The sequence below is a fragment of the Siniperca chuatsi genome, linkage group LG6 (genome assembly GCF_020085105.1).
Source record: "Siniperca chuatsi isolate FFG_IHB_CAS linkage group LG6, ASM2008510v1, whole genome shotgun sequence".
NCBI classification, from domain to species: Eukaryota; Metazoa; Chordata; class Actinopteri; order Centrarchiformes; family Sinipercidae; genus Siniperca; species Siniperca chuatsi.
The window spans coordinates 22,007,678-22,032,177 of record NC_058047.1 but is presented as its reverse complement, the minus strand read 5'-3'; the positions used below and the strand labels follow the sequence as shown (position 1 = coordinate 22,032,177).

The following is a 24,500-nucleotide window of genomic DNA, read 5'->3' as shown; positions in this document are numbered from 1 at the left end:
AGACTTTCCTCATCATGTATGAAATCAGTCCTCTCATTTTCTATATGAGATTCACGGATCAAACCTGCGTCTGCATTGTCTGTCATTGTGGTAGGCAGATTTTGAGAAGCCACAGTTTCTGGATATGATGCTAAACAGTACAAAAACAAATACAGCAGGATCATTTCCTATAAGGAAGCTATGAAAATCTCTTGGTAAGAACTGAACTACCCATAAAAATACTGGAGGACTACTTTTAGTCATAACTTTCTTTCTAAATGTCTAGACATTAGAATATTACAGTAATAGTACACAATAATACACTGTAATTGTATGCACTATCTTAGCTGTAAAGGCTAATACCTAATGATCAACAGCCTGCATCTGCACAGCCTCTGTGTGTGTGTCTGGCTTCACTGATGAACTGTGACTGAGTTTGTGACTGAAGTTTGTCACATCATCACACCAGAGGCGGCAGTCAGCCACCACGGAGTCTCCGCTGTCACTTCACCACAGTCTGGATACACTTCTCTAAATAAAGATGTTTGGAAAGATGATGACGAACAGCGATTCAAAAGGCTCAGAAGGCAATAAAGGTTAATATGATGCTGGGATGTGATGTCTTGGTGAGTACCGGTATGTTTGTTTTTCCTGTTTTTAATTACCGTCATTATTGACTGTACGCAGCTGCAGTTGAGACAAATACGGCGCTGTATCTGTTACATGACTCTGCTTAAAATGTATACATGATTTCATATTTATATAATACAAATGGGATTATATAAGCGCCGGCAACCAGGAGGGAAATTCATAAAGCACCGAGTGGTTTCCCAGAAAAGAACTTTTGATTATTATCATTATTCCTCGATAAATAGGCCCACCTTTAAAATCGATGTAGGTATGTAAAAACATGACTGACCTCATGCATTTGTGTACTTTTCCTTGTTTTAAGGCAAACTAGTAAACTACTAGTCCCTGCGGCAATGTAAGAGACATATATAAGAAGGCAGTTACTGATGACTCACGGCGACAATGTCCCAAACATGGTCCATCTTCACTGCTGTCACTGTGCTGGTCCTGCAGCTTTGCATAGGTAAGTTCAGACTACTGTGTGGACACATGTTTCAGTTGGCATGTAAGTTACGTTTTAATTTTTATTTCTTCATATTATTTGGAGATAAAAGTTAGATAGTGGATGTACATGAAAAGCCTTTCTAGAAAAAACCTTTAAGTTATTCTGACAGTGTTTCCAGTCTCTGGTTTGTCATTGGTTCTCATTTCTGACCACTGCATTTTTTATTTTATCAATGATGTTGGTAAAATTGTGCATCTGCATAAAGATGATGCGTTTTGTGTAAGGCAGGTGTGCAAAATGTTCATTTTCTCATCTGATAACATGAACATGCAGTCTATATAAGCCATCGTTTCCACGTTTAGGTGAGAAATCCTGTGCCATCTGGTCCAGCGCTGGACCTCTGGTGCAGCGAGGCTCCAGTTTTAAGGTGTACTGCACCTTTGACTGCATAGACAGGGGATCCATGTTCAGCGACCATCCGCCCACACCACAGAAGCACGAAGAATTGAATTCTACAACCATATATTTTAATGTGTTAAACATAACCAAGAACCGAACATACAGCTGTCAGTGTTCCGGTCCTCATCCTCCAGACCCCTGTGGACTGGACATCTCAGCTGGATGTGAGTATGAAATCAAGGAGCAGGAAAGCATCCCTCTCTGAAACATCTAAGTTTCTTTTTGCACAGATTTAGTGGATTTCATACTATTTTTCCTCCAAGGAAATGACTGTCCAAGCCTTTAATACAAGAGGGACAGTATATGACAGCAGAATGAAAGCTCAGTGTGAGCTTAAATAGTGATCAGTCACCGAATTTCTTTGCCTCTTACACATTATTCTCATTCAAAACTCACATGAATATACACCAAAAAATATCCTGCAGGATGTTTTACATTGCATGGTGTATCAAGATGAGACTTTCATATGAGAAGACTGTAACTTTTCAAGCTACAAGAGCTGTAAAGCAAAAAATGAAAAGAGGCACAGCTGGTTCTGCTTTCTCTTGTATACTTAGAGTACACACTGTTCGCATGTTGGAGGCTGAGTGCAGCTAAGTTTCAAAGCTAACTGCGATAAGTTGCTTATTCTGACCACAGAGCTGTGACTAATTGAGGAGTAAAAACAAGCTTGTTTTTGAACACATGCAATATGCCAGTTCGCTAACATGGAACCTGCACACAATGTTATCAATATAAAAACTCGTTCTGTAATGACACATCCAATACTGAAATAGATGAAATCTGTTTATGCAATGTAATTGATAACATTAAGGAATAGCAGTGCATTATGGATTTTATGGATCACTATTATTCACCTTTACTAACAGAATATTTTTGTTTGTGAGGATACAACCAAATAAAGTTTTCAATAATGACTAATGATATTGCTTCCTAATTGGATATTCCTACAGTAATGTGTTGGAATGACAGCCCATGTACAAGCAATGAACTACTGCAGTTTCAAATGTTTCATAAAGGCCTTGTTTAGATTGATTGTTGGGTTTATGTTCTCTGCTCAATACTTCTTCTTCTTTGTCCTTCAGACCCACCTGAGCGCCCTAAAAACATTTCATGCATCTCCAAGGTCATAAACAATGAAAGGGAAGTTGTGTTCTGCACATGGAACAGAGGACGAGACACTTATCTTAGGAACAGTTTAGTGCTGTGGTGAGTTTGACACCACAACAGAAACATCCTATTTACTGAACGTACTGCTCATCAATAATCTCACATTGCTTTTATCTACTGTCAAATGACACTTGGCTTTGTGTGTTTCAGGGTGAGAACTGTGTCTGGAAACCACACGGATGGACCAGTGTCGTACAAAGTCTCCAGTAAGGGAACTGCTATACCGTCAGCTAATTTCAGTGTGTCCAGATCTGTCCAGCTGATCTCTGTGTGGGTCCAAACCCAAAATCCCCTGGGCTCTGCAGTGTCCATCATCACCAACTACACACTCAGTGACATTGGTAAGACAGCAGCACATTGGTCATCCCATAAGGGTTCCAATAAGTGGCAACATCTGCATGGAGGGTGTGTTGTGTTTCATGTGTAATGAAGTTACACATGAGTTGTTTGTAAGGCATGAAATGACAATGATATCATGACTGGAACTTGACACCAGCTTTGCAGTGAAACGTGTCCTTCTTTTATGCTCTAATCTTGAAGTTTATGATGATTAATAATCTCTATCCATCATCCTTTTTTCACTAAGTGATGACTACCTCTGATTGGCCAGCAATGATGCAGTGGAGTCCTATATCTTTTCCATCGCTGCATTTATGGCAAAAAAAAAAACAAACATCAAAAACTCTCAATTTTGTGTGCCCTTTGACATGTTTTGTGACAGTTGCTTAAGACTTTTGTTTTTGATTTATCTGACCACTATGGTGACTGTGTTGATCCGAGCAGTGATGCCATCGACGCCTGTTCTTGGCCAACCCGAGTGCTCTTCCCGAGAGTGCATCATCAAAGTGGAGCAGTCTGTGAGGACTCAGCACCTGGAGATCCAATACAGAGCAGAAGCACCGACATGGACATCTTATTCAGACTCAGTAAGAAGTCTTAACTGTTCAGATTGGGCCAGATTTAGAAAATGTAGGGACTTTCAATGAGATAATGCAAGAATATTGCAGGTTACTTAAAACCTTTGAAGACATACTGCCACTGCAAGTTCAGCTGATTCAAAGCCAAAGGCAGATCTGAGTGTCAGGTTGACGTGAGCAGAGGTGAACTCACAATGTCCCAAAAACAAGCTGAAATGTGACCATATATGCTCTATCAGGTGTTCTTACAATGTGATCATAAATGGCACTTCACCACAGGCAGAAACCTTTGTTGAACTATGAGTTAGGAGCATGGATGAGTGAGTTTAAACCAATGAAAATAAGATGAAAAATACATGTATTTTGACTTACAGGGTGTGCAGATGGGTTCGGAACAGGTTTGGCCAATCTCCTCTCTGGAGCCCTACAGGTTGTACCATTTCAGAGCCAGATCCAAATTTAGCACCGGCCTGTGGAGTCAGTGGAGCGAAAACGTTGATAGCTGGACTCAAGAGGAGGGTAAGCAAACCAGTCGCTTACCCCATTTAATTTTGTTCAAAGACCAACCTTTATGTATTTTTGCACTTCCTAATTGAAAGCACCATTGATTCTGTCTGCGGGCAAACATATCTGAGTGGAGTATTTACAGCATCTCTGTGGCACTTTATCTATGAAAGCTATCAGATTAGGCAGTAATGTTTCCTTTTAGTTGGGTTGTTTTTATGCAGTTATCAGCTCACCACTGACTGCCTGCAGGATACCTATAAGCCACTGAAACAGTCCTTACTGGGTTGTGTGTTGTGTGTGTGCAAAACCATTAATTAATGATGAGACACAGTATGCGCAGCAACTTACACTGAGATAATAATAAAATGTCATCAGTAAACTGTAGTTGAGTTTTATTAAATGTATCAGTTAAACATTGAGCCAGAGTGAAGAAATGTGAAGTGGTAAAGAAGATAGTGATGCTTCATGGGAAATAGCTGCGTATATAAAATACTGATGGTGTGAAGATATGCAGGTCTCTGTACAGATGTAAGCTACTGTATGAATGTGCAGCAGTGACAGATCATCAGCTTTCCACGAACAGCCAGCAGTAGCAGAGGTCAGGGTAGAAATAGCTGAAGACACATTTTTGGTAAAGGGTGTCTTAATGCTAACATTTTCTTTGTTTAAGCATGTATTGAACGCATTAATTAAACTTGTATATCAATCTTCTACATTTTCCTGGATAAGCACATAGTGTCTAAGCCACCGAAGAAAGTCCCCACATGTGATTACACATGATTATACCATCGTCCACAGCTAGGTTGATTTCTGACCTTTCAAGCAGCCACTGGTTTCATCCAGGACAGTATGACAATCAACTTTGAAACATACTTGAGGAAGCTAATCTACCGCAATAAACAGTTACCTTTCCTTGTGAAAGTAATAACATAATTTAATAGAAGTGCAGTTGTGAATAGGTGCTGATTTGAAATCTTAACCCTTGTTGTTTGCTTAAATTGGCTTTACCCACTGCTGTATGTGTAAAAATGATAACAATAATTGCAAAATCAATTCATTGTTTACGTTAAATAGATTTTTCCTTTTCTCCTGACCGTATTAAAGCCAAATGTGTAGGAAAGTAATGAAGCGAAAACCCTTGTCTTTGCCTCAAACTGAGCTTGCAGATTTGATGAAGGCAATCTTACTTACAGTATGTTTAGGGTCATTTAAACCACAGAGAGGTAGCGCTGAGTAAAAAGTACAGTCAACACCAATCACAAATAAAAAATATCTGTGATTATATATATATATATATATATATATATATCCATTGTATTTAACCATGTTTTACAGCTGAGGTCCCCAAACAGAAGAAATGCGTAATTTTCTGTAGCTGACTTCTGAGACATGTCATCTGTTCAAAATCATATTTATAAGCAATTCTGATAAAATTAGGTAAAGTCATAAAGTATCAAGCTGATAAAACAATGCTAAGTATGTTTTTTTGAGCTGTTAGAGTCTCCAGGAAGTATTTCTGGGTCACACCCAAAAGACAAACAATAATTATACATGAGCATCATTACAATATAGTAATGTGAAAACTGTAGTTTCTTGCATTAAAAAGGTTGCAGCTGGGTAACTAATAGTGAAGTCTCAGTTTCCCAACAGCACTTGAACTCACCAACAGAGAAGTGTTTTCTACATGCAAGACTAATACAATCAATTAGGAATAACTGATAAAGAATTTCAATTCTATAAACATGTCTTTCACTCATTCATTGAAAAACCAACCAATTCTAGTCGATAACATCAAACACTGAAATATCAACCTTCTTACATGTGATTTCAGTATTATATGTTGTTTAATTGTTTTAGCTCCTGCCAAAGAGTTGGATGTGTGGTACGCTGAATCTGCCACTGACTCTAAATCCCTGAGAGTTTATTGGAAGGTAAGTTTTAAATCTTATTAAAAAGTCCCCCGAGTTTGTTGAGAGCTTTTCAATAGTTTAAATTAAATTGTGAATGAATGTGAAGTTTGATCCACATAACACTGCTGTACAGTTTCATGAATTTGAGGGTTTGTAGTCTCCATGTGTTCCCTCTCCCCTCTCTCACTCTCTGCATCTGTGTGGGTGTGCTGTGTTGTAGCCATAGTAACACTTTCTGATCTTCCTGCTTCACTACTATGTTGTTCTGCACAAATTAAAGGTCACCCCTTGACCACTTCTGAGGTGACACCCTCACACACACTCAAACACACACACACTCATTTAATGTCACTTAAAGACAGTGAGAGGTAAGTGAAACTTGACGGCAGATGCCACAGTTTCAGTTTACAAGAAAAGAGGAGCTGAACAGAAATGATGTGTCTTACATACTGTTCTTGCAGCATGTTGATTTTGAGCACTGTGTTAATTTTCACAAAAATCTGTTGTTTCTTTTCCTTCAACAAAAGCAAATATATGGTGTCAAGCTCAATGATTTACTTTTAAACATTTCTCTGACTGCAGGAGGCAAACATTTCCATCGCTAGAGGGAAAATCATAGGGTACAAAGTCAAAGTGTACAGACCAAACACTGGACTGGTCTCCAACACTAACATTAGTGCCGATGTCAGGAATTATTCAGTCCCGTTCTGTGCCAACTGTGAGGTGACAGTGTGGGCTTGCAACTCCAAAGGGCTTTCCCCTCCTGCCAGAATTACAATCCATCACACAAAAGGTAAAAATAAATAAATAAATAAGCTAATTTTGTATGAGTGACTGCTTGTTAAATTATGTCAGTAGCTTCGTGCAACCAGAATTTGCCTCTTTTTCTGGGCTGTTAAGAGTTTACAGTTGGTATCTATATGATTGTCTCTTGTAATGACGGTTAAGCAGTTAAAAGTATTCATACACACTTCTCTTTTTTTCAGCCAAGCCCCTTCAGGATGTGCAAGTAACTGCTGGCAACCACACCATCTCCTGGAGTAAGCCTGAAACTGCACCGCTACATGCGGCATATGTGGTGGAGTGGTACCCAGAGGGCCACAAGCTGGAGGAGCTCAGATGGGTCAGACTGGGCAGGAATGAAAACCATGCTGTTATTACAGGTGGGACATGTAGAGTTACAGTAAATACAGGTGAAATAACACAAAAAAGCCATGTCGGTGACTTTCTGATATCACTTTTTAAAGTTAGTTAACTACATCTTCTCTCTTTCCTCTTCCATAATATTTTTTTCACCACCACCACCACTATCTTTCTTTGGGCAGGTATTAAGCCATTTGAGTGCTACGAGGGAGCAGTGTATGTTTTCTATAATGAGAGCTCAGTGAGTAGGACCAGATTTACAGGTGTCACTTCTTTGGAATCAGGTAAGATCTAAGATCAGCTTAACAGTGTTAATTCAGTAATTTAAAATTTATTGAACACATAAACATAATTGATAGAAAATGTGTTAATTTGTTTAAAATATTCCTTTATTATTTATTATTTTGGGTCATGCTTGTTGTTTGCAGCCCCAGCAGCTGGTCCATCAGTCCAAAAGAAGATTGAGGGAAACAAAGTGAAAGTGACCTGGACAGACATTCCCAGGGGTCAGCGTCGGGGTTGTATCACCAAGTATACCATCTATTTACAGATCGGCAGCGGAGACCTGCAGCCTTGTAAGAACCATTTATCTGAGGTGTTGTTATTTTACTGAAACATCTTGTACACTGAGGTGATGGCATGTTCTTTGTAGCATGTACTCTTTGGACGCAGTCATGTGAGTAACTTTCCTTAAAAAGGCTTCTCTGCTGTATGTATATACATTTGTATTTCAGACTCTATATCGACATCCGAGAGGTTGTATATCATCAAAGACCTGTCTCCAGCTGACTACAGCCTGTGGATGACTGCTTCAACTGCTGTAGGAGAAGGCCCTGCAGGTCAAAAGATCCATTTCTTCATCCACCGTAAGCAGCTTTCCAAGTTTCTTTAAAAGAATAGTTTGGAAAATATGCTTATTTGCTTTCTTGCCAAGAGTTAGATGAGATCTATACCACTCTTATGTCAGTACAGTAAATATATGAAGCTACAGCAGTGACTTCCTGGAGTCTCCGCTGGCTACCTGACACCTCCTGGCCAAGAAATAGACTTCAGTCATTTTAAAACCACAAGTTGTGGCTTTTACATCTCAGTGTTTGTACAGATTAAACAAACAAGATATAATGTGTTAATTAGTGAGCTTTAGAGGTGCTGGTAGGTGGATTTTGTTGGACAGAGCCAGGTTAGTGGTTTCCCTCTGTTTCCAGTCTTAATGCTAAGCTAAGCTAACTGGCTGCTGGCTGAAGCCTTATATTTTTCAGGACATACAGTATATGAAAGTGGTATCGATCTTTTCATCTAACTCTCTGCAAGAAGCGAAAAAGTGTATTTGCCAAAATGTCAAACTATTAATTTAACATCGGATGAAACAAGTTCTGCTGGTTACATTTGTTTCACACCAACTATTGGCTGTAATGAATCAGAATTTCTTAAAATGAAATTGACTGCGTACTGTATGCAATAACATTAAGACCAGACTTGTCCAAGGACATACTGTGGCTTCATGGATAGGTTCACATTTTTTCCAAGTCTGCCTTAAAATTCAGTCTGTGTAAAAATAGATTCAATTCAGTTTACATGAAGTTAATGTGAGGCTCCACCAGTCTGAACTCATCAACTCAAGTGGATATCTTTCAAACTTACTGTCTTTTTAGTACAAAAATCCCTCTTTGTCGTCCCCCACCCCCACCCCCACCCCCACCCCACATTGTTTCCTTGATGAGCTGCAGTGGAGGGACTGTAACACGAAGAGGGAATTTCATACTAAAAAAACTGAAACTTTGGAAGATATCCACTTGATGTGGCTAACTCAGACTGCTGAAGCTTCATATTAACTTAAATACATTTTTGCACAAAACGAGGACTGTGAATTTTGTCCTATCACTTAAATTGAAAGGATCTTTTAATGGTCAGTATGAACGGGAGGAATGATTACAGCAAACAGTTTCAGTGTTCATATGGGCACCTGACTATTGTTTTAAGACAGACCTGAACAATTGTGAACCCATCCTTTATGCACAGCGTAAATGGAACAAAACTCCAAGTTACTTTCCAGCATCTGAGATACTATCTGGCTAAATACCAGATGTCCAATACCAATATGTCAAAGCAGAAAGAACCAAATATATTTTTCTGATATCATCTTCAAACATGCCCAGAAACCCAAAGTCTTATTTAATATAATAAATACAGTACTCATCCCTGCAGTCACAAATTGTCATGAAGCAACACTGGATACCTGTGAATAGTGGTTTGCCTCCTACCTCCAAGACTGATCAACCTCTGTTAGAATTGATAATGTGTCCTCTTCCTCTGCACCCATCTCCTGTGGAGTACCACAAGGCTCCATATTAGGCCCTATTTTATTTTCCATTTATATGCTTCCTTCAAGTCTATTTTCAGAAAATATGATATTTCCTACCATTGTTATGCCGAGGACACCCAGCTTTACCTCCCGCTGAAACCTTCTGATCCATGCAGTGCTAACACCCTTTTAAATTGCATTGAGGATGTAAAATCCTGGATGGCAAAAAGCTTCCTTCAGCTAAACCAGAATAAAACTGAGGTCCCTTTGGCCCATCAGACAACTCCGCAACCACAATCAATGCCCTCTGGCCTCTGTCTTTGAATGTAAAACCCCACACAAAAAATCTCGGTGTTATCTTTGATTCTGGTTTAAAATTTGATAAACAAATCAACTCAGTTGTCAGCAATAGCGTCTACTATCTTAGATCACTTGCAAAATTAAAATCATTCCCGTCCGATTTGGAGACTATAGTTCACGCTTTTATTTTCTCTCGCCTGACTACTGCAATTCTCTCTATGTAGGAATCAGTCAGTCAGCCATATCTCACCTATAGCTGGTTAAAAATGCAGCAGCGAGACTCCTTACTGGTACCAGGAAGAGAGACCATATCTCCCCTGTACTGGCCTCTCTTAATTGGTTACCAGTAAAGTACAGAATTGATTTTACAATTCTTTTATTTGTTTTTAAAGCACTGCATGGACTGGCACCAGGTTACATCTCTGAACCTCTCATCCCCTATTCCACCTCCCCGACCCCTCCAATTTGGTGACCAATCACTGCTCTCCATCACACGCACCCAGAAAAAAAACAAAGGTGATCGAGCTTTTTCAGTTGTTGGCCCTAAATTGTGAAATAGTTTGCCACTAACAATTAGACCTTTCCCCTCCACTGATACCGTCTAAAGACCCATTTATTTTCTTCAGCCTCTTAATTATCATCATGAAGACATGCCTGTCCAATGCTGTTAGTGTTGATGATTTTATCAAGATGTTCTATGCTTTTATTAATTGTTGTATTTTTGCATTTATGTCTGTGTTTCTATTTGATCATTCCTGTGTTTTATTTAATCTCTTTGTAAAGCACTTTGTATGGAGGACCGGAACTGCCAAAATAAATAAATAAATGACTCAATAAATAAATGAATATGCCATTAAATGCACCAAAATAATATTTTAATTAATTTGGGCATTAAACAATTTATTAAATGTGACACAAATTGATATTTCTGTTTTAATTTGCTTCTGTATTTATTTACATTTGTATTAATCCCTATATTTATTTACTTTCCCATTTAATTTTCCATTTTATTTATTAATTTGTTTATTTATTTATTCCTTAATTAATTAATTTATATATTAATTTTTTCATTCATTTATTCATGTATTTATTTATTTATTTATTCATTCATTTATTTATTTAGTTTATTTATTTAGTAAGTTGAAAACATGATAGATGAGATGACTGGGAATAGTGAGCTAGCTTATTAGCTGAAGACCCATAGTTAGAGAGAAGAGAAGAGAAGTTCCACAAACTGGCCAGTCACAATAATAATAATACACCAAAACATCCCACAGGAGATAAAGACAGACAGGTTCCCGTTGTTTTTTATAATGGACATTTGTGTTGTGATACTTAAACAAACCATCAGGCTTGAGCTCTCTCGAGAGACTCAGGCTAACTATGGGTCTTCAGCTAACAGGCTTGCTTGCTATTCTCAGTACGAGTCTATTCATGTTTCCAACTTACTCTGTGTATTTTATAACTTTATTCACTGATTTTGGAGAAACTGGATCATATTTTATGGAGGGAATATTTTCTGGTCTTCCCTCTGATGTCCTCCAGCTGCTCTGCTTCAACTTTCGGTGATTTACGGAGTTTGCTGATTGACAGATGGCTTTAACTACTTGTTAGCGGTTAGCTACTTTAGCTGTGCAGCTAGCTGTCCCATTAGCTTATTGCCCGGACTGGGAGCTCAGAGCCGGGAGCACTAGGGGATTGTCATTGTTTATTCCTGTAGTATAGGTGCTTTGGACCGCTGTTGCTCCAAGCTCCCACTCCAGGGAGAGTCAGTTAATTGGACCGCAGCTGCATGGCTAACTAGCTCAGGGCAGCTAACGTTACAGTTAGCAGCAAGTGAAGCTATCTGTTCATCAGTAAACCACAGAGAGTTGAGGCAGAGCAGCCAGAGGACATCAGAGAGAAAACCAGAAAATATTTTCTCCATAAAATATGATCCAGATTAGAGTCCTGGTCGGAGCCAGCTGTAAATCTCCTCGGTATGATAGTTGTGAGCCGACTGCCCCTCAGTGGCCGGAAGCCACCGTTGTGGGAGGAAGGCACACTCTGATGTTGATCAACCAATAGGTGAGTCATTTATTTATTTATTTTGGCAGTTCCGGTCCTCCATACCTTGGTCAACGTTTGTTGTTTTTAAATGTGCTCTATAAATAAACTTGACTCATATTTCAATTTGTCTAAACATATACTTTATAACTTGCTACCTCGTTTCTTCAAAGGACTGGAACATGATTTTTTTCCTTTCTACCTTAACTGACTGCACCAGAGGAGACAAATGTATATGCTGCAATCTTACATCTCCCTCTTTTACTGTCACTGTTGCAGAGAATACCCAACTATCCCTTCTACTAGTGTGTGTAGTCGTGTCTCTGATCACGCTGTTTCTGCTGTGTCTGTGCCAGAGTTCAGCAGTGAAGCAGAGGTACGTGAACAACAGCAGCACTACATGGATTTTATTAAGTGAAAGCAAGCTCACACCATTCATTTTTTGTTCTTCAATAGTTCTGCAGAAAACACACAATTGTTGTCAAAGAAAGGACACGGAATACAAATAAATCATTATGTTGCCATAAAAGTTTCCATGCCATATTGTTCAGCAGTTTTCCACATTCCTCCTCAGGTTCTGGGTGTTTTTCCAGTGTCTCATGCTCGATGCTGTGCCAGATCCTGCAAACAGCAAATGGGCAAAAGAGTGTGCCCAGGAGAAGGTAATTATGTAAAAGGGGATAAAATACAAACTACTGTAAATTGCAGCTCACTGTTCATAGTTTAAGCCTGTATCTCCCTTCATAATAGGGCAAGTTGAACCTCCAGCTGCAGTCGACTCACTCCAGTGTAACCCAAGAGGAAGAACAGCCCATCCTGGTGGATGTTGAGGAGCTGCCCAAGCAGAGCAGTGACATCTGCACACCTACAAACGTCTCCTCGCAGCTCCCTCCTCAAACCAGCCTGAGCCCCATGACGGAGCCAGCCACTCTGCTCTACCCTCTTACCACTTACATCAAGAGCTTCTCCCACGACTCGGACAGCTCCGACCACACGCAGACCTCTCTGGACACGAACACAACCGTCGACTACATCTCATCACACGGGCTGGGAAATATGGACGAGGAGAAGGAGGAGGAGGAGTACGAGGACGAGGAAGAAATGCTGGGTTTCTTCCCCAGTCACAACATCTTTATAGAGTCGCTGGAGTTTGGAAGGAAGTTGACTCTAGATGCGGTCAAAATTAACTGCAATGACTTCTTTCAGAACAGTTAGTGTTAACCTGAAACCAGAACTCTTTGGTGAGATAAGTTTTGAGTGAAAACATTTTTTAGAGGAAGAAGACTGCTAATCGAAAGAGACTGGACACAATGACAATGTTTCAGTGTCAGTTTCACACATCTCACTGAGATGTGCTTGAACTACCTCTTTGCTCATTGAAATCAGAACTGTAACAAAAACAGCTTTCGCTGAAGTTTTCCACAGCTGTTATTTAGTAACTTTTGACTGAAAAAGTACTTTTGTTGTCATTTCATGCATTACCATTGTTTTCTCTTCAGAGCAGCATTGGACACACTAATACCATGACCAAAATGCACAAAGTACAGGCTGAGAGTATATCAGAAATAGTCATTTCTGCCGGCTTGAATAAGGCATCCAGGTGCTGACAGCACTGATTGGCCTTTTTCTCAGCAGACATTTTGACTTATAGTAGGAGAAGCACATGACACAGTAAGCCGCAACAGTGATCAAGCATGAACAGCAGGATCCTGAAATTGAAGCAGCTAAGTCAACAGACTGGAAACTGTTTAAGACTGTTTTGAGCAGCAACCTCTAAATGGTTTGCAACCTATCACTGTCTCTATTTGGGAATCAGCTCATATACAAAACTTTTTTGATTTCTTAATTTAGTTACACATCCTTAATGGGAGTCTGATTTGTCTGTTTTAATGTAAATGCAAATAAACAGGTTATTTCGTCCTCTGCACTTGGAAGCACTGGCACATATGCATTTGATTATTTGTTTGTCTTTCTCTTGTATGGCCTACTGGTCTGAAACAGGGTGAATTGACAATTGACAGGGTGATGTACAAGAGTATTTATCAGCATTGGCAGCAAGCGTGGCTCTGGATACCAGAAATGTTGATCTTTCACACATTTTCCAAACTTAGTTTAACAAAAAGGTAGACGGGAGGTAAACATTTGACTTACTTTTTCCCAGTAAAGATTTGTGTGCACGGCTGCTCAGTTTAAATGTCAGAGATCATGTATGGCAATATACAGCTGTAGGAAGAAGCAAACAAAGCAAATACTTTGTAAATTCATGTTGCTTGTGTGCAGGCAGGATAAAAAAAAAAAGTGACAATGCAAAAAATTTATCGACCATCTTTATTTACCGACAGAGGTCTCTAATAGCAGGGCTAGAATTCACACATTTGTAGAGCACTTCAGTTGTTACACACAATGAACGACTGTATTTCTTTCAGAGCAATTATGCAGTGGTGCCACTGTGGAAGCTACAGTTGAAGAAAATATCAGCACAGAACAGACTGCAGAAACAAACTGAAGCTGGGCCGAGTTGACGCCTGTGGAAGGATGCTCGAGTGGAGTGTAAACAGTCGAAGAAGGTCTGAGAGCTTCCAGAGGACTACAGCCACATCTCAACTGTGTAAAGACACTTCCTCTCTGTATCACTCTTTAAAGTAAAACAAAGGCATTAATTGACTTGCACATGGCTAGTAATCCAAGATGAAATGGGCAGGGAGGAGAGACATTAGATTGTGTGTAGCACCCCAAACACAAGTAACTCAAAACACATGGACTAACTTTCAGAATCAAATTAATCCACCTGACAAATGTCTCAGGATCACTACAAATTTGGGAGAGTAATCGCCAATGTGTTCCTCCAAAATTACCTAATGTTCCTCCTTTAGAACATTTCAGTACAAAAGAACCTTAATACAGATTCAGGCGCCATTTCATCAATGCATTCAAATGTAGGCAGCATCGCTTGATCAAAGATCAAGATGTCCTTTTTGCACCATGTGAAATACAGTCTGAAAGAATTTATGAAAATAGTTAAGATTTACAGGCTGAAGATCATAGAAGAATAGACCTTCTGTATAAAATATAAAACAATACCCCAGTGCTAAAGAAAAAAATCCGTAAATCTCAATGAGTGAAGCTCTAACTTCATCGGAAATACCTGGTGTTGCAGAGCTTATGAGCTTGGGTTGGAGCTCCACAGTGCCCATTTTAAAGCAAGCAATGGCTCACACCAAACTAAAGACACTCTTCTTATGCTTACATTTTGAAATACATATTTTCAAGCAGCAATTACAAAAATGTATCAATGGACAATGCATAACCTCTGAAAAAAATACTGTATGAAAACATCCCTGCTACTTTGTTTCCAAGTACAAAACCTCTACCAATAAGTTGCTCCAGAGTAGCAAGAAGTCCTTTTCTTTTTTTGTTTTTTTTTTGTGTTAATTTCTGTTTTTTTTTTTCCATCTTTCTTTTGTTTTTATTGGGTAAAACTCAGTCCTCACATTGAGTGCCATAGTTAATGACAGTCTTCTCCATCATTTCACTTTGCTGAAGGATCCAGGAACATGCAAGCCTCGTAGTGGAGGTGCTTAAGAGGCTCCTGTAGGCCTGAGGGACAACAGCCAGGGCTTAAGCCAGGGCTGGGAAGGCCTCTGGGTCGTCCACGTTGGGCACAGACGCAGATGACTGTGAGGAAAAGCAAACATTAAGCAGGAGTTAGAAAATTCAAACATTTTAAGATGTGCCACAGAACAATGAAGGGGATGAAAGGATTTTATGGCAAGGGGGGCTTTGGAAAATGGCTTAAAATGACTCCACAATTCAAGTTTCACTGGTAACCTTCATTCTTACAGGTACACTGAATCCTTATTTATCTTTAGGCAGTATGATATGGAATTCCAACGAGAAAAATATATTTTCAATGCAAGTACTTGGGTGACACAACAGCTAAGCTTCCTGTAAGATTATCTACCTTGTCAGTCCTCCCTCCACGGACTGGCCTAGTGGCTTCGACGCTGCCGCCGCCGCCACCACCACCAGCAGCACCACGGCCACGACCACCTCGACCACCACGTGGTCCACCGCGTCCACGGCCTGGACGGCCCAAGTCTCCGAAGTTGATCTCCAGCTGGGACGTAATGTCATTGGCTGGCTTCCGGAAGTGGTGCTCATCCTCTAACTGAATAGGGGTAAATAGTTTTGGGGTTTTTTCAATTTTGTTTACATGTATGATTTGAGTTCAGATATTGAGCAACAACAGTAGAGATTTTACCTTAGACTCCTCAACCTCAGGGTCAATCACATCGCTCTTCTTGTCCTGTGTTGGAGAGATGCAAAAGAATCCAAACATTAACACAACATACTGAGCAGAATCACGTTTGTGCCAACAACAAATGCCAATGTTTTAAATAGGGGAAATACAATTTAATTATATTTTTCAAAATACAATACCCTGTCAAGTCCTACATTTCCTGCCTGCAAAAATCAATAACTGCATCTCCCAAACATCCTGGCTCAATGTGGGTCAGGGCTCACTTGTAAATGCCATCGGTTCATGTCTGGCCTGAGTAAATGCATTTGCCCAACGAACTGCTTCAATCTTAATTATTCTACGTCTTTAATAAAAATGCAGAATGAAGGTGAGACATTGTTTAGTGCACATACAGATGCGAACAAAACTATGTGAGTCAGTGTTACTTTTGGTTTACACTGTTGAATTTTTAGTTTACTGCTTAATAAATTATATGCATGACATCTCTATTTTTAAAGTATACATAAAGTAACAAACAAAATTCAAATGAATTTACAATGTCAGGCAGCTACAACTTTCTCCTAGTCCTGTGGAGTGGAGCATGTGACGCGCAGCTGTCAAGGACCTTTCGCACTTTTATTTAGCAGCTAATTAAGTGACGCTTGTGTAAAGCCTGATGTGCGTGGACAGACAGCCTTCTAGTTTACTCACTGAAAACTCTAAAGTGATGGGTTTTCCTTGATAATAATGGGTTGCTGTTTGGTGCCTATTTGTACATTTATCTTATTACATTGCATTGGAATGAAAGAAATATGTTTTCTTTTGAGCTGACACAAAATATTAGCAAGGTCTACATAGTCAAGTCTGTCATAGTCTATCAAAGTCATCACCAAAACTGAATGTGAAATATAGATGTATTCAGAACAAGGAGAGATATGGTTTTGACTAACCTCTGCCTTGGACTTGTGCAGCACAAATCCTTTGTTCCATTCAGCGCCCTCGTTGGCCTTACGGATGTTGAACTCCACCTTGGCCCGCTCCTTGTCCTGCATGGCTTTCCATTCGTCCAAAGTCATCTCCTTGGGGCCTTCATCCTTCACTTCCTCAACCTCATTCTCCCTTCAACATACACAGACACACAGTGTCACAGCGTTAATGTTTAATATAAATCCAGGTTGATTTGTACTTGGTATTCTTGCTTACCACACTAGCTACTATGCAGCGCAAACAAATTCTAAGTTATGAATACTTCATAAATTACAGCTAAACCACAATTTATTCTTATTAATGAGGACATATGAAGACCAAAAAAACAGACAAAAAACAAAACAAAAACAAAAAAACTTACTTATTCTCAGAGTCAGCAGGTGGATGCTCCTCTCCTTCAGGGTTCTCTTCAGTGACGTTTGATTGGTCAAGCTCACTATAAAAGAAAAAATTCATGGTCAGATGTCAACATTTCTATTCATCAAGACATAAGGCTTGGTACTGAGAACTGGGGAATTATTAAGAAATACTCTTTTCCATTGTGCTTATTGATTGCTAACGTTTGGACCTTGTTGTCGTCTTTATGCATGGCAAGCCACATAATATTTCTATTCATTTTGCTGTTTAAAGCTCCCCTCCAGACATGTATTAAAACATATATACAAATAGTCTGCTTGGAACAATAATGTGTGTCTGATATGTTTTTTCCACATAAAAGTATAATTTCCACAATAAAATCCTTAAAAAGGCATCTACTCCTAGCTCATTAAAAACTCCAGAATCTATGAATATGCAAATTTTGTTAATTTCTAAAGTTTTCCTGCTGGATACAAGACGTCTCCTACTTCACTGCAAAGTCCTTTCTCAGTGTATGTGTGCTGGCGACTTCAAGTTTCTACATCACACATGTCAAAGTTGCAAAGGGTTGGCTTCCAAACTATTTGTGCTGTCACAAATTATGCTCGTAGGCCCACCCCTCAAAATCACATTTTCAATGAGCACAGAGAAACTTTCCACTTTCAGCAGATGAATGTGCAAACAGCCTTCTAGTGTCAAACTCTGCACATACATCATTCTGCACAGTGAAGCTCAAACATCCAACTGTAGGAACAAGAAGAAAAACATATTTTTGAGTGGAGGAGGACTTTAACTAAAAAGGATGGGGAAAACCATTGTAATTTATGACAACTGTTTATGGCAGCATAGATATTAGCAAAAGCAGTCTAGTGTAACAGTCAGCAATGCAATAACTCCTACCTTCATAAAGGTTATAAAAGGTTATAAAAAGTTTTTCTTGAAAAAAGGTGTTGACTCAACGTTATGGTCATTTATATTTATTCTATACGTGTTTTATATTAAATTTTATATTTATTCGCTGTCATTTATATTCATTTATTCATACAAGACTGTAGTTTGTGGTGCTGTGGTAGAATTCTATCGCATTGTACTCGGGTGTTTGTAATATTTAATATATTTGTAGTATATTTAATATATCAATGACAATACAGTTCAACAGCACCACAAACTACAGCCTCTAAAATGACCATAATGTTGAATCAACACCTCTTTATAACCTTCATGGAGTGAGTATTTATTGCAAGGCTGTTGCATTACACTGCATTAGTTTTAGAAAAGGGTAGCTAATAAACTGGCAACTGAGTATTTTGACACGATTCTGAACCAGGATTCGATATGATTTGGTATCCATGAGCAGAATCAGAACTTACAAAATCTGAATACCTAAGCCTACCAAGACCTACCTATACACCCACAACTATAAAACACTATCAAGTGTTCTCTAAAAATACATCATACAAGGAGAAACCTATCACATGCTTATGGTGTTATTTCCTCAAGTTCTCAGTAAGAAAGTGTTCTGTAACTCCAACCTCCCATCATGCAAAGTTTCTGTAGTTGCATATATAAGAACTTACTTTAGTTCATCCTTGACAGTGCCCCAGTTGTGAGATCCACTTCCACCACGTTTCTCCTCACCTTTCAGACTACTGAAACAACATTTGCTTTAGCCAGGATCATGACACATGCACTGCATGAAAACACACACAAACATCTAACACACATGGTGTAAATTATGATAATTTTATTTAAGGGCTATATAAGAGCTGAAAAGGTACTTACGATCGGTCACTGCCACTGTGTCTATCAAATTCACGTTTCCCTCTGGAATCAAAGCCATCGCTGCGGCCCATGCCACGCCCTCTGCCTCCACGGCCTCCTCTTCCACCGCCGCGTCCTCTCATCGGCCTATCACCAATGGGTCTAAAGAGAGGGACAAAGAACATCGTCAAATTCCCACCGACGCACGGGTTTCTGTGTTTATCGGAGGCTTTATTTTATTTACCACTTAACTGAGGGTTTTTTGGGTGACAATGTGGACAGCTAGATTTTGCTATTAATCCACCAAAAAAAATAAAATAAATAAAAAAAAAAGGATTATGGCTTTTAACTTAGCCTTGGTTGACTGATGTTTAAAGTTGGTCTAAATCTACGTTTGAGCATTTTATAATGTTTTGTTTGTTTTATCAATTTTATACAAGTAAACTAAGGATAAAGAGCCACATGTACCTAGAAGTTTGGACAAAACTCTAACATACTAAGGCTTATCACTGTAAGCAACGCCTTTAACAGTTGCTGACCCTACCCCACCCCCTACTGAGTACTGCTTTTGGCTCATGTGGAGCTAGAAAACGCCCTGTTTAAAAAAAAAAAAAGACAAAAAAAGAAGGTATAATAGCAGTGGATTCACTCTCCTCATATATGGTTGTTGTTCTATTAAAATGTCTGCTAACTGGAAACTGAACTCACTTCTCCACGGAGAATTCGCCTCCCTCAGGCTTCTCACCAGCGTCACCAGCAGGCCGCTCGAAGCGGCGCGGGGGCCGTCTGTCCACAGGCCGCCTGTCTGTGGGGGGGCGCCCCTCTCCCTGGCCGCCCTGGGGTCTGGAGCCATCGCCCTCCGGCTTGCGGCCCATTCTCCTCATGCCAGCACCTAGGATTGACCACAACAGGAGGATTAGAGGACCAATAGCATTGATAGATCAGGACCCAGCGCTGAGGCTCCAGACAACAGAAAGAAGTGGTGGTAATTGTTCTTTGTAAATGGAGCAAATAATGTGCAGAATTAAAGAACTAAGCCAGCTGGTAAGATCAATTTATTAAATACTGTGCAACTTTCTTCCGTCCGCAATGTAATCTGATTAATAAAACATAGTGTTAACAATTGAAACTATGGAGTTCAAAGATTTTGTGGAAGAAACACTGATCAACACTCTCTGAAAAGTGTGCTGATCAGTTACTCTGTGCTTGAAAGTGTTTAACCCTCCATGGCACATGGTTGACTACCACTGGACCAGTGTGACACAACCAAGTCCCACCCATTGCCTTAATCACCAACTACCAAAATAGACACCCTCCACTACACAGTAGCAGCTGGGTGCACCATAGTCTGCGCACCTGTCTCATCTTCTCTCAAGCAAACAGATATGAGCACTCTTGGCAGACTTACATGATAATAATGAACTACAACTAACTGCCTGTAAGCAGGTATACATCTTAGGGATGCTTCAATTCTGCATGTAATAAATCTAAGTTAAGTTTTACAAACACATTTCAACACCAAAATGTTCACTTTGGGGTAGTTTTTACAGGCTTCACAATAAATTTAATATTGAGACAATCTACACAGATAGTGAGCTGTAACCCAAAATGGGAAAGTAAATGATCTGGTGTCGACCTGCCGATCACATGTATTGTGCTCCAATGGGAAGTGGCAGTTTGGAGGCTGTGCTTTTAACACGCCCCGCGCTACAACCACGAGGTGCATCACCATGAGAGCAGTGCTGCTCCCAATGTTTGACAAAGCCACCTGCAAATCCACCACGATAAAGTTACCGTGTTTACTTCAACAAGATGTATTTGCTTGTGTAAGATTTTACTTTACGCCGGTTTAATTTAAACATATTTTGAAGAGGCAGTAGAAACGACGTATTTTCGGCCAATTTCGGGCAAAGCCAACAACAAGTGGCCTTACTGAAGGTCACAATTTGACAGGGGTAAGTTAACATTTAAACATCGTAAGGCCACTTTCTCTAGTTAGCCAGGCTTTCAGGTTCTGCCTGTTCAACAAGGCCGATGGGGGTGGGGGCAAGCCAAAACAAGTTGGCCTGCAAACCGTTCATCACCGAATCGCTTAAGCCCCACAGATCCCATTGCATTATATGTTTGAATAAATGTCATCGTTCCAGCAATTGACAGAAACACAAAAGCAGCCATTCGGACCTCATGTCACGGGGGCTTATGAACCGTTGCTAGCTAGTAAGCAAGCAACTTAGCCTGTTAGCCTAAAATATTTTACTTGCAGCTTGATTGAGACCTAAAACGCAGAAATAGATCTTACCATCTTTCTTAAGTGGGACGGGTGCCTGGGTCTCCTCTTTCTTATCAGCCAGTGGGGCCTTTCTGTCTTTTTGGGACTCCTTTTTCGTCTGCTTGGCCGCCTGGGCTGCAGTCTTGGCGGCACCAGGAGCAGGAGCCTCCTTCTTCTTCACTTCAGCCTGCTTCAGCAGCTCAAATGGATCCGACTCGTCGTCAAATAACTGGTCGAACCGATTGGTTATGGCACAGCCAAAACCTTCTTGCATTTGTCCGGGCATGATGGCGCCCCTTCAGCAGGATTTTCCTCCGATTCTACGAGGCTTGGTGCGAACACTTCGCTAGATGAAGCCACAAGATGGCTGGGAAAAGGACCTTCTTCTCTTCCGGCGCGATAGACATCCGGGACTTCAGGGATGGCGCGGGTGGGACATGTAGTTTTTTCGAAATGAGATGCAATTGACTTAATTACGGAATGGACCAATAAAGAACTACACTATCCACAATGCCAGTCTCTCTTTAGTGTTGCTAGCCTCTGTAAGCATGGGTGCCCTCACACACGCTCTGAGCTCTTGTTTTGACTCCTCAGAAAAAACTCCTCAGACCGTTTAACTCTTGTCCACAACAGTGTGTCAGTTTTTCACACCAAAGACGGCTCAACTACTCCGTCAACCCTGTTTCGTACTCCTACAATACCTTTGCAAACCTCAAAGGGAGACAGCAGGTACATCTGTTTGTAGCTAATGTGTTTCAGTAAAGATGGAAGACAGGATGTGAGGAAAACATAATAATTGCGTAATTACTGACTTAAGTAAAGATTTAAACTGAGTGGCAGACTCAACACTGACAGATTGTGCTGTCATTTGAATCTGGCTCAGAACAAGTATTCACTCTACACAAGCCCCAGGCCCTCTTTAAACCCTGCATGTGCTGCTAGTGTAAACAATATTACACACATGTATTTAGATATGGGGTTAGCACCAGTCCTTGGGGTAATAAAACCTGATCCATAGCAAATGTGGTTCTGTACACAACAAAAAGACATCTCCAAAGACATCTCTCATGCCTCAGCCACAATAATCCTCTGGGACAGGGGAAGATAAGATGTGCAAAGGGTAGCACATTACATGTAGCAAGTTTGTTTCAGAATCAGAATCAGAAATACTTAGCTCGCCTTTACGTCGGTGCACACAGGAGAAAGTACTAGCAAACAATATGATACACTATAAAACACTATAAAAACAGGTCAGAAAATAAATTAAGTATCAGGTGGGTATAAGTATAAGATAAACTAAGTGTAAAGTACCAAGTGGGTTTACCGGTTGATGATGATAATACAGTATAATAATACAATTTAATAAAATAAGTAATAAGCAGAGGTGCATGTACTGTCGAGTTAAGTGTAGCTTATTGAGATTATTAAGATATTGCACAGCAGTAATAGAGGTATATAATATCAATAACAATAAATAAGAAAAACTAACATGGGAAAACTAATATTGCACGGGAGTAGTACACAGAATATTGCACAATTATTCAATTATGGCAGAGATGTAATGATCAATGTCCAATTTAGTGACCTAGGGTCATACAGGCTAACCCTTAGAGGGAGGAGTTAAAGAGTTTGATGGCCACAGGCAGGAATGACTTCCTGTGGCGCTCTGTGGTGCTTTTTGGTGGGATGAGTCTTCCGCTGAAGGTGCTCCTTTGCTTGACCAGCACGTGGTCAACATGGACCCATTGACCCAAGTGGTTAAAACTTGGTCTAACATATTCAAATGTGCAGCTCAACAAAAAGGCACTAAACCTGAGCTTGACAGTCTCATTGATGTTATTTTGGGAGTTATGGGTGCTGGTGTTTGATCTTATAAGGAAAGTCAAACCCTGCCAGCTGATGGGTTTGTTAGGGAACACTGACCTGTGGGATTACACTCACACTTAATGTCGGTTTAAATGTATAATGTAAATACAAAGATGATTATTACTGTTTACTTATTTACACTCCTAATTAGGTATTTCCACTCAGTAGAGACAACCAAACACCAACAGGATAAAAAAAGTTAACCTATAGAAATACAAGTTTTGAATGGGTATTTAGGAGTCTGTACCATTAGCAGAATCATGTTAGTCTGTTTTTCTAAATTCTGTCCAGAATGGTCTTAATTTAAAGTCCACAAAGCTTCAATTAGGCTGTAGGCAGACGTTTTTCACTGTCTGGAAGGATTTTAAAGGTCAACTAATGTTCCCAGTTGAAAATCATGTAATATTTTAATAGTATGATACACCATTTTGGTCCAACAATGTAAAAGTGAAAGCGGCGATGACTTTAAATATTGGTATATGTATATGAAGAGCTCCATGCTCTCAAGACAGTGGAGATGGTTGTGGATTACAGGAAGGAAGCCCAGCCACACCCACCCCCATCACCCTGTGTGACTCCCCTGTAGACACTGTGGAGTCCTTCCGCTTCCTGGGCACCATCATCACCCAGGACCTCAAGTGAACATCAGCTCCCTCACCAAGAAAACCCAGCAGAGGATGTACTTCCTGCTGCAGCTGAAGAAATTCAACCTACCAAAGACAATGATGGTGCACTTCTACACCGCCATCCTCACCTCCTCCTTCACCATCTGGTAGCTGCTGCCACTGCCAAGGACAAGGGCAGACTACAGCGTATCATTCGCTCCGCAGAGAAGGTGATTGGCTGCAATCTACCTTCCCTCCAGGACACTGAGGCGAGCAGGAAGCATTGTGGCTGACCGCTCCCACCCCGGACACAAACTGTTTCAGACACTCCGCTCCGGCAGGAGGCTGCGCTCCATCAAGACCAAAACCCCCAACATCCAACCCCCCAACACACACACACACACACTTATAGTACAGTATACTCATACTGTAAACTTTTGCACATTCCCATGTAGATATTTTGCACATTGCACATCCCTGCACAAACTGTAATTTACATAAGTCACATTGTACATATTCTTTATTATTTTCTTATAATATTCGTTTATATTCTTTAATATCATATTGTTAATTTGATATTTTATATGTATGATTTTTGACTTGCAGT

General features: G+C 40.0%; 2 protein-coding genes across 5 annotated transcripts; one reads left to right on the top strand and one right to left on the bottom strand.

Moving 5' to 3' along the window:
• Positions 1-13,751, top strand: il12rb2 (interleukin 12 receptor, beta 2a). The gene is made up of 17 exons (XM_044200806.1): positions 1-194; positions 449-605; positions 932-1,072; positions 1,417-1,677; positions 2,599-2,722; positions 2,834-3,024; positions 3,467-3,609; positions 3,975-4,119; positions 5,965-6,038; positions 6,600-6,810; positions 7,004-7,180; positions 7,343-7,444; positions 7,589-7,735; positions 7,895-8,026; positions 12,088-12,184; positions 12,383-12,470; positions 12,559-13,751. Exons 3-17 carry the CDS (start codon positions 1,012-1,014, stop codon positions 13,021-13,023), a joined length of 2,418 nt encoding a protein of 805 aa, XP_044056741.1. The 5' UTR covers positions 1-194; positions 449-605; positions 932-1,011; the 3' UTR covers positions 13,024-13,751.
• A 366-nt stretch (positions 13,752-14,117) lies between these two features.
• On the bottom strand, positions 14,118-21,831 carry serbp1a (SERPINE1 mRNA binding protein 1a). 4 transcript variants are annotated; one of them, XM_044200810.1, is made up of 9 exons: positions 21,453-21,831; positions 19,862-20,045; positions 19,175-19,315; positions 18,970-19,038; positions 17,397-17,471; positions 16,999-17,167; positions 16,070-16,114; positions 15,770-15,976; positions 14,118-15,483 (listed from the first exon to the last, which is right to left on the bottom strand). In XM_044200810.1, the coding sequence occupies exons 1-9, from the start codon at positions 21,706-21,708 to the stop codon at positions 15,427-15,429; spliced, it is 1,203 nt and encodes a 400-aa protein (XP_044056745.1). In that variant the 5' UTR covers positions 21,709-21,831; the 3' UTR covers positions 14,118-15,426. The 4 variants fall into 4 exon arrangements, with proteins under 4 accessions (XP_044056745.1, XP_044056742.1, XP_044056743.1 ...); XM_044200807.1 differs by having other exon boundaries at positions 16,999-17,170; positions 18,970-19,041; positions 21,453-21,826; XM_044200808.1 differs by having other exon boundaries at positions 18,970-19,041; positions 21,453-21,826.
• Positions 21,832-24,500: the final 2,669 nt, after the last annotated feature.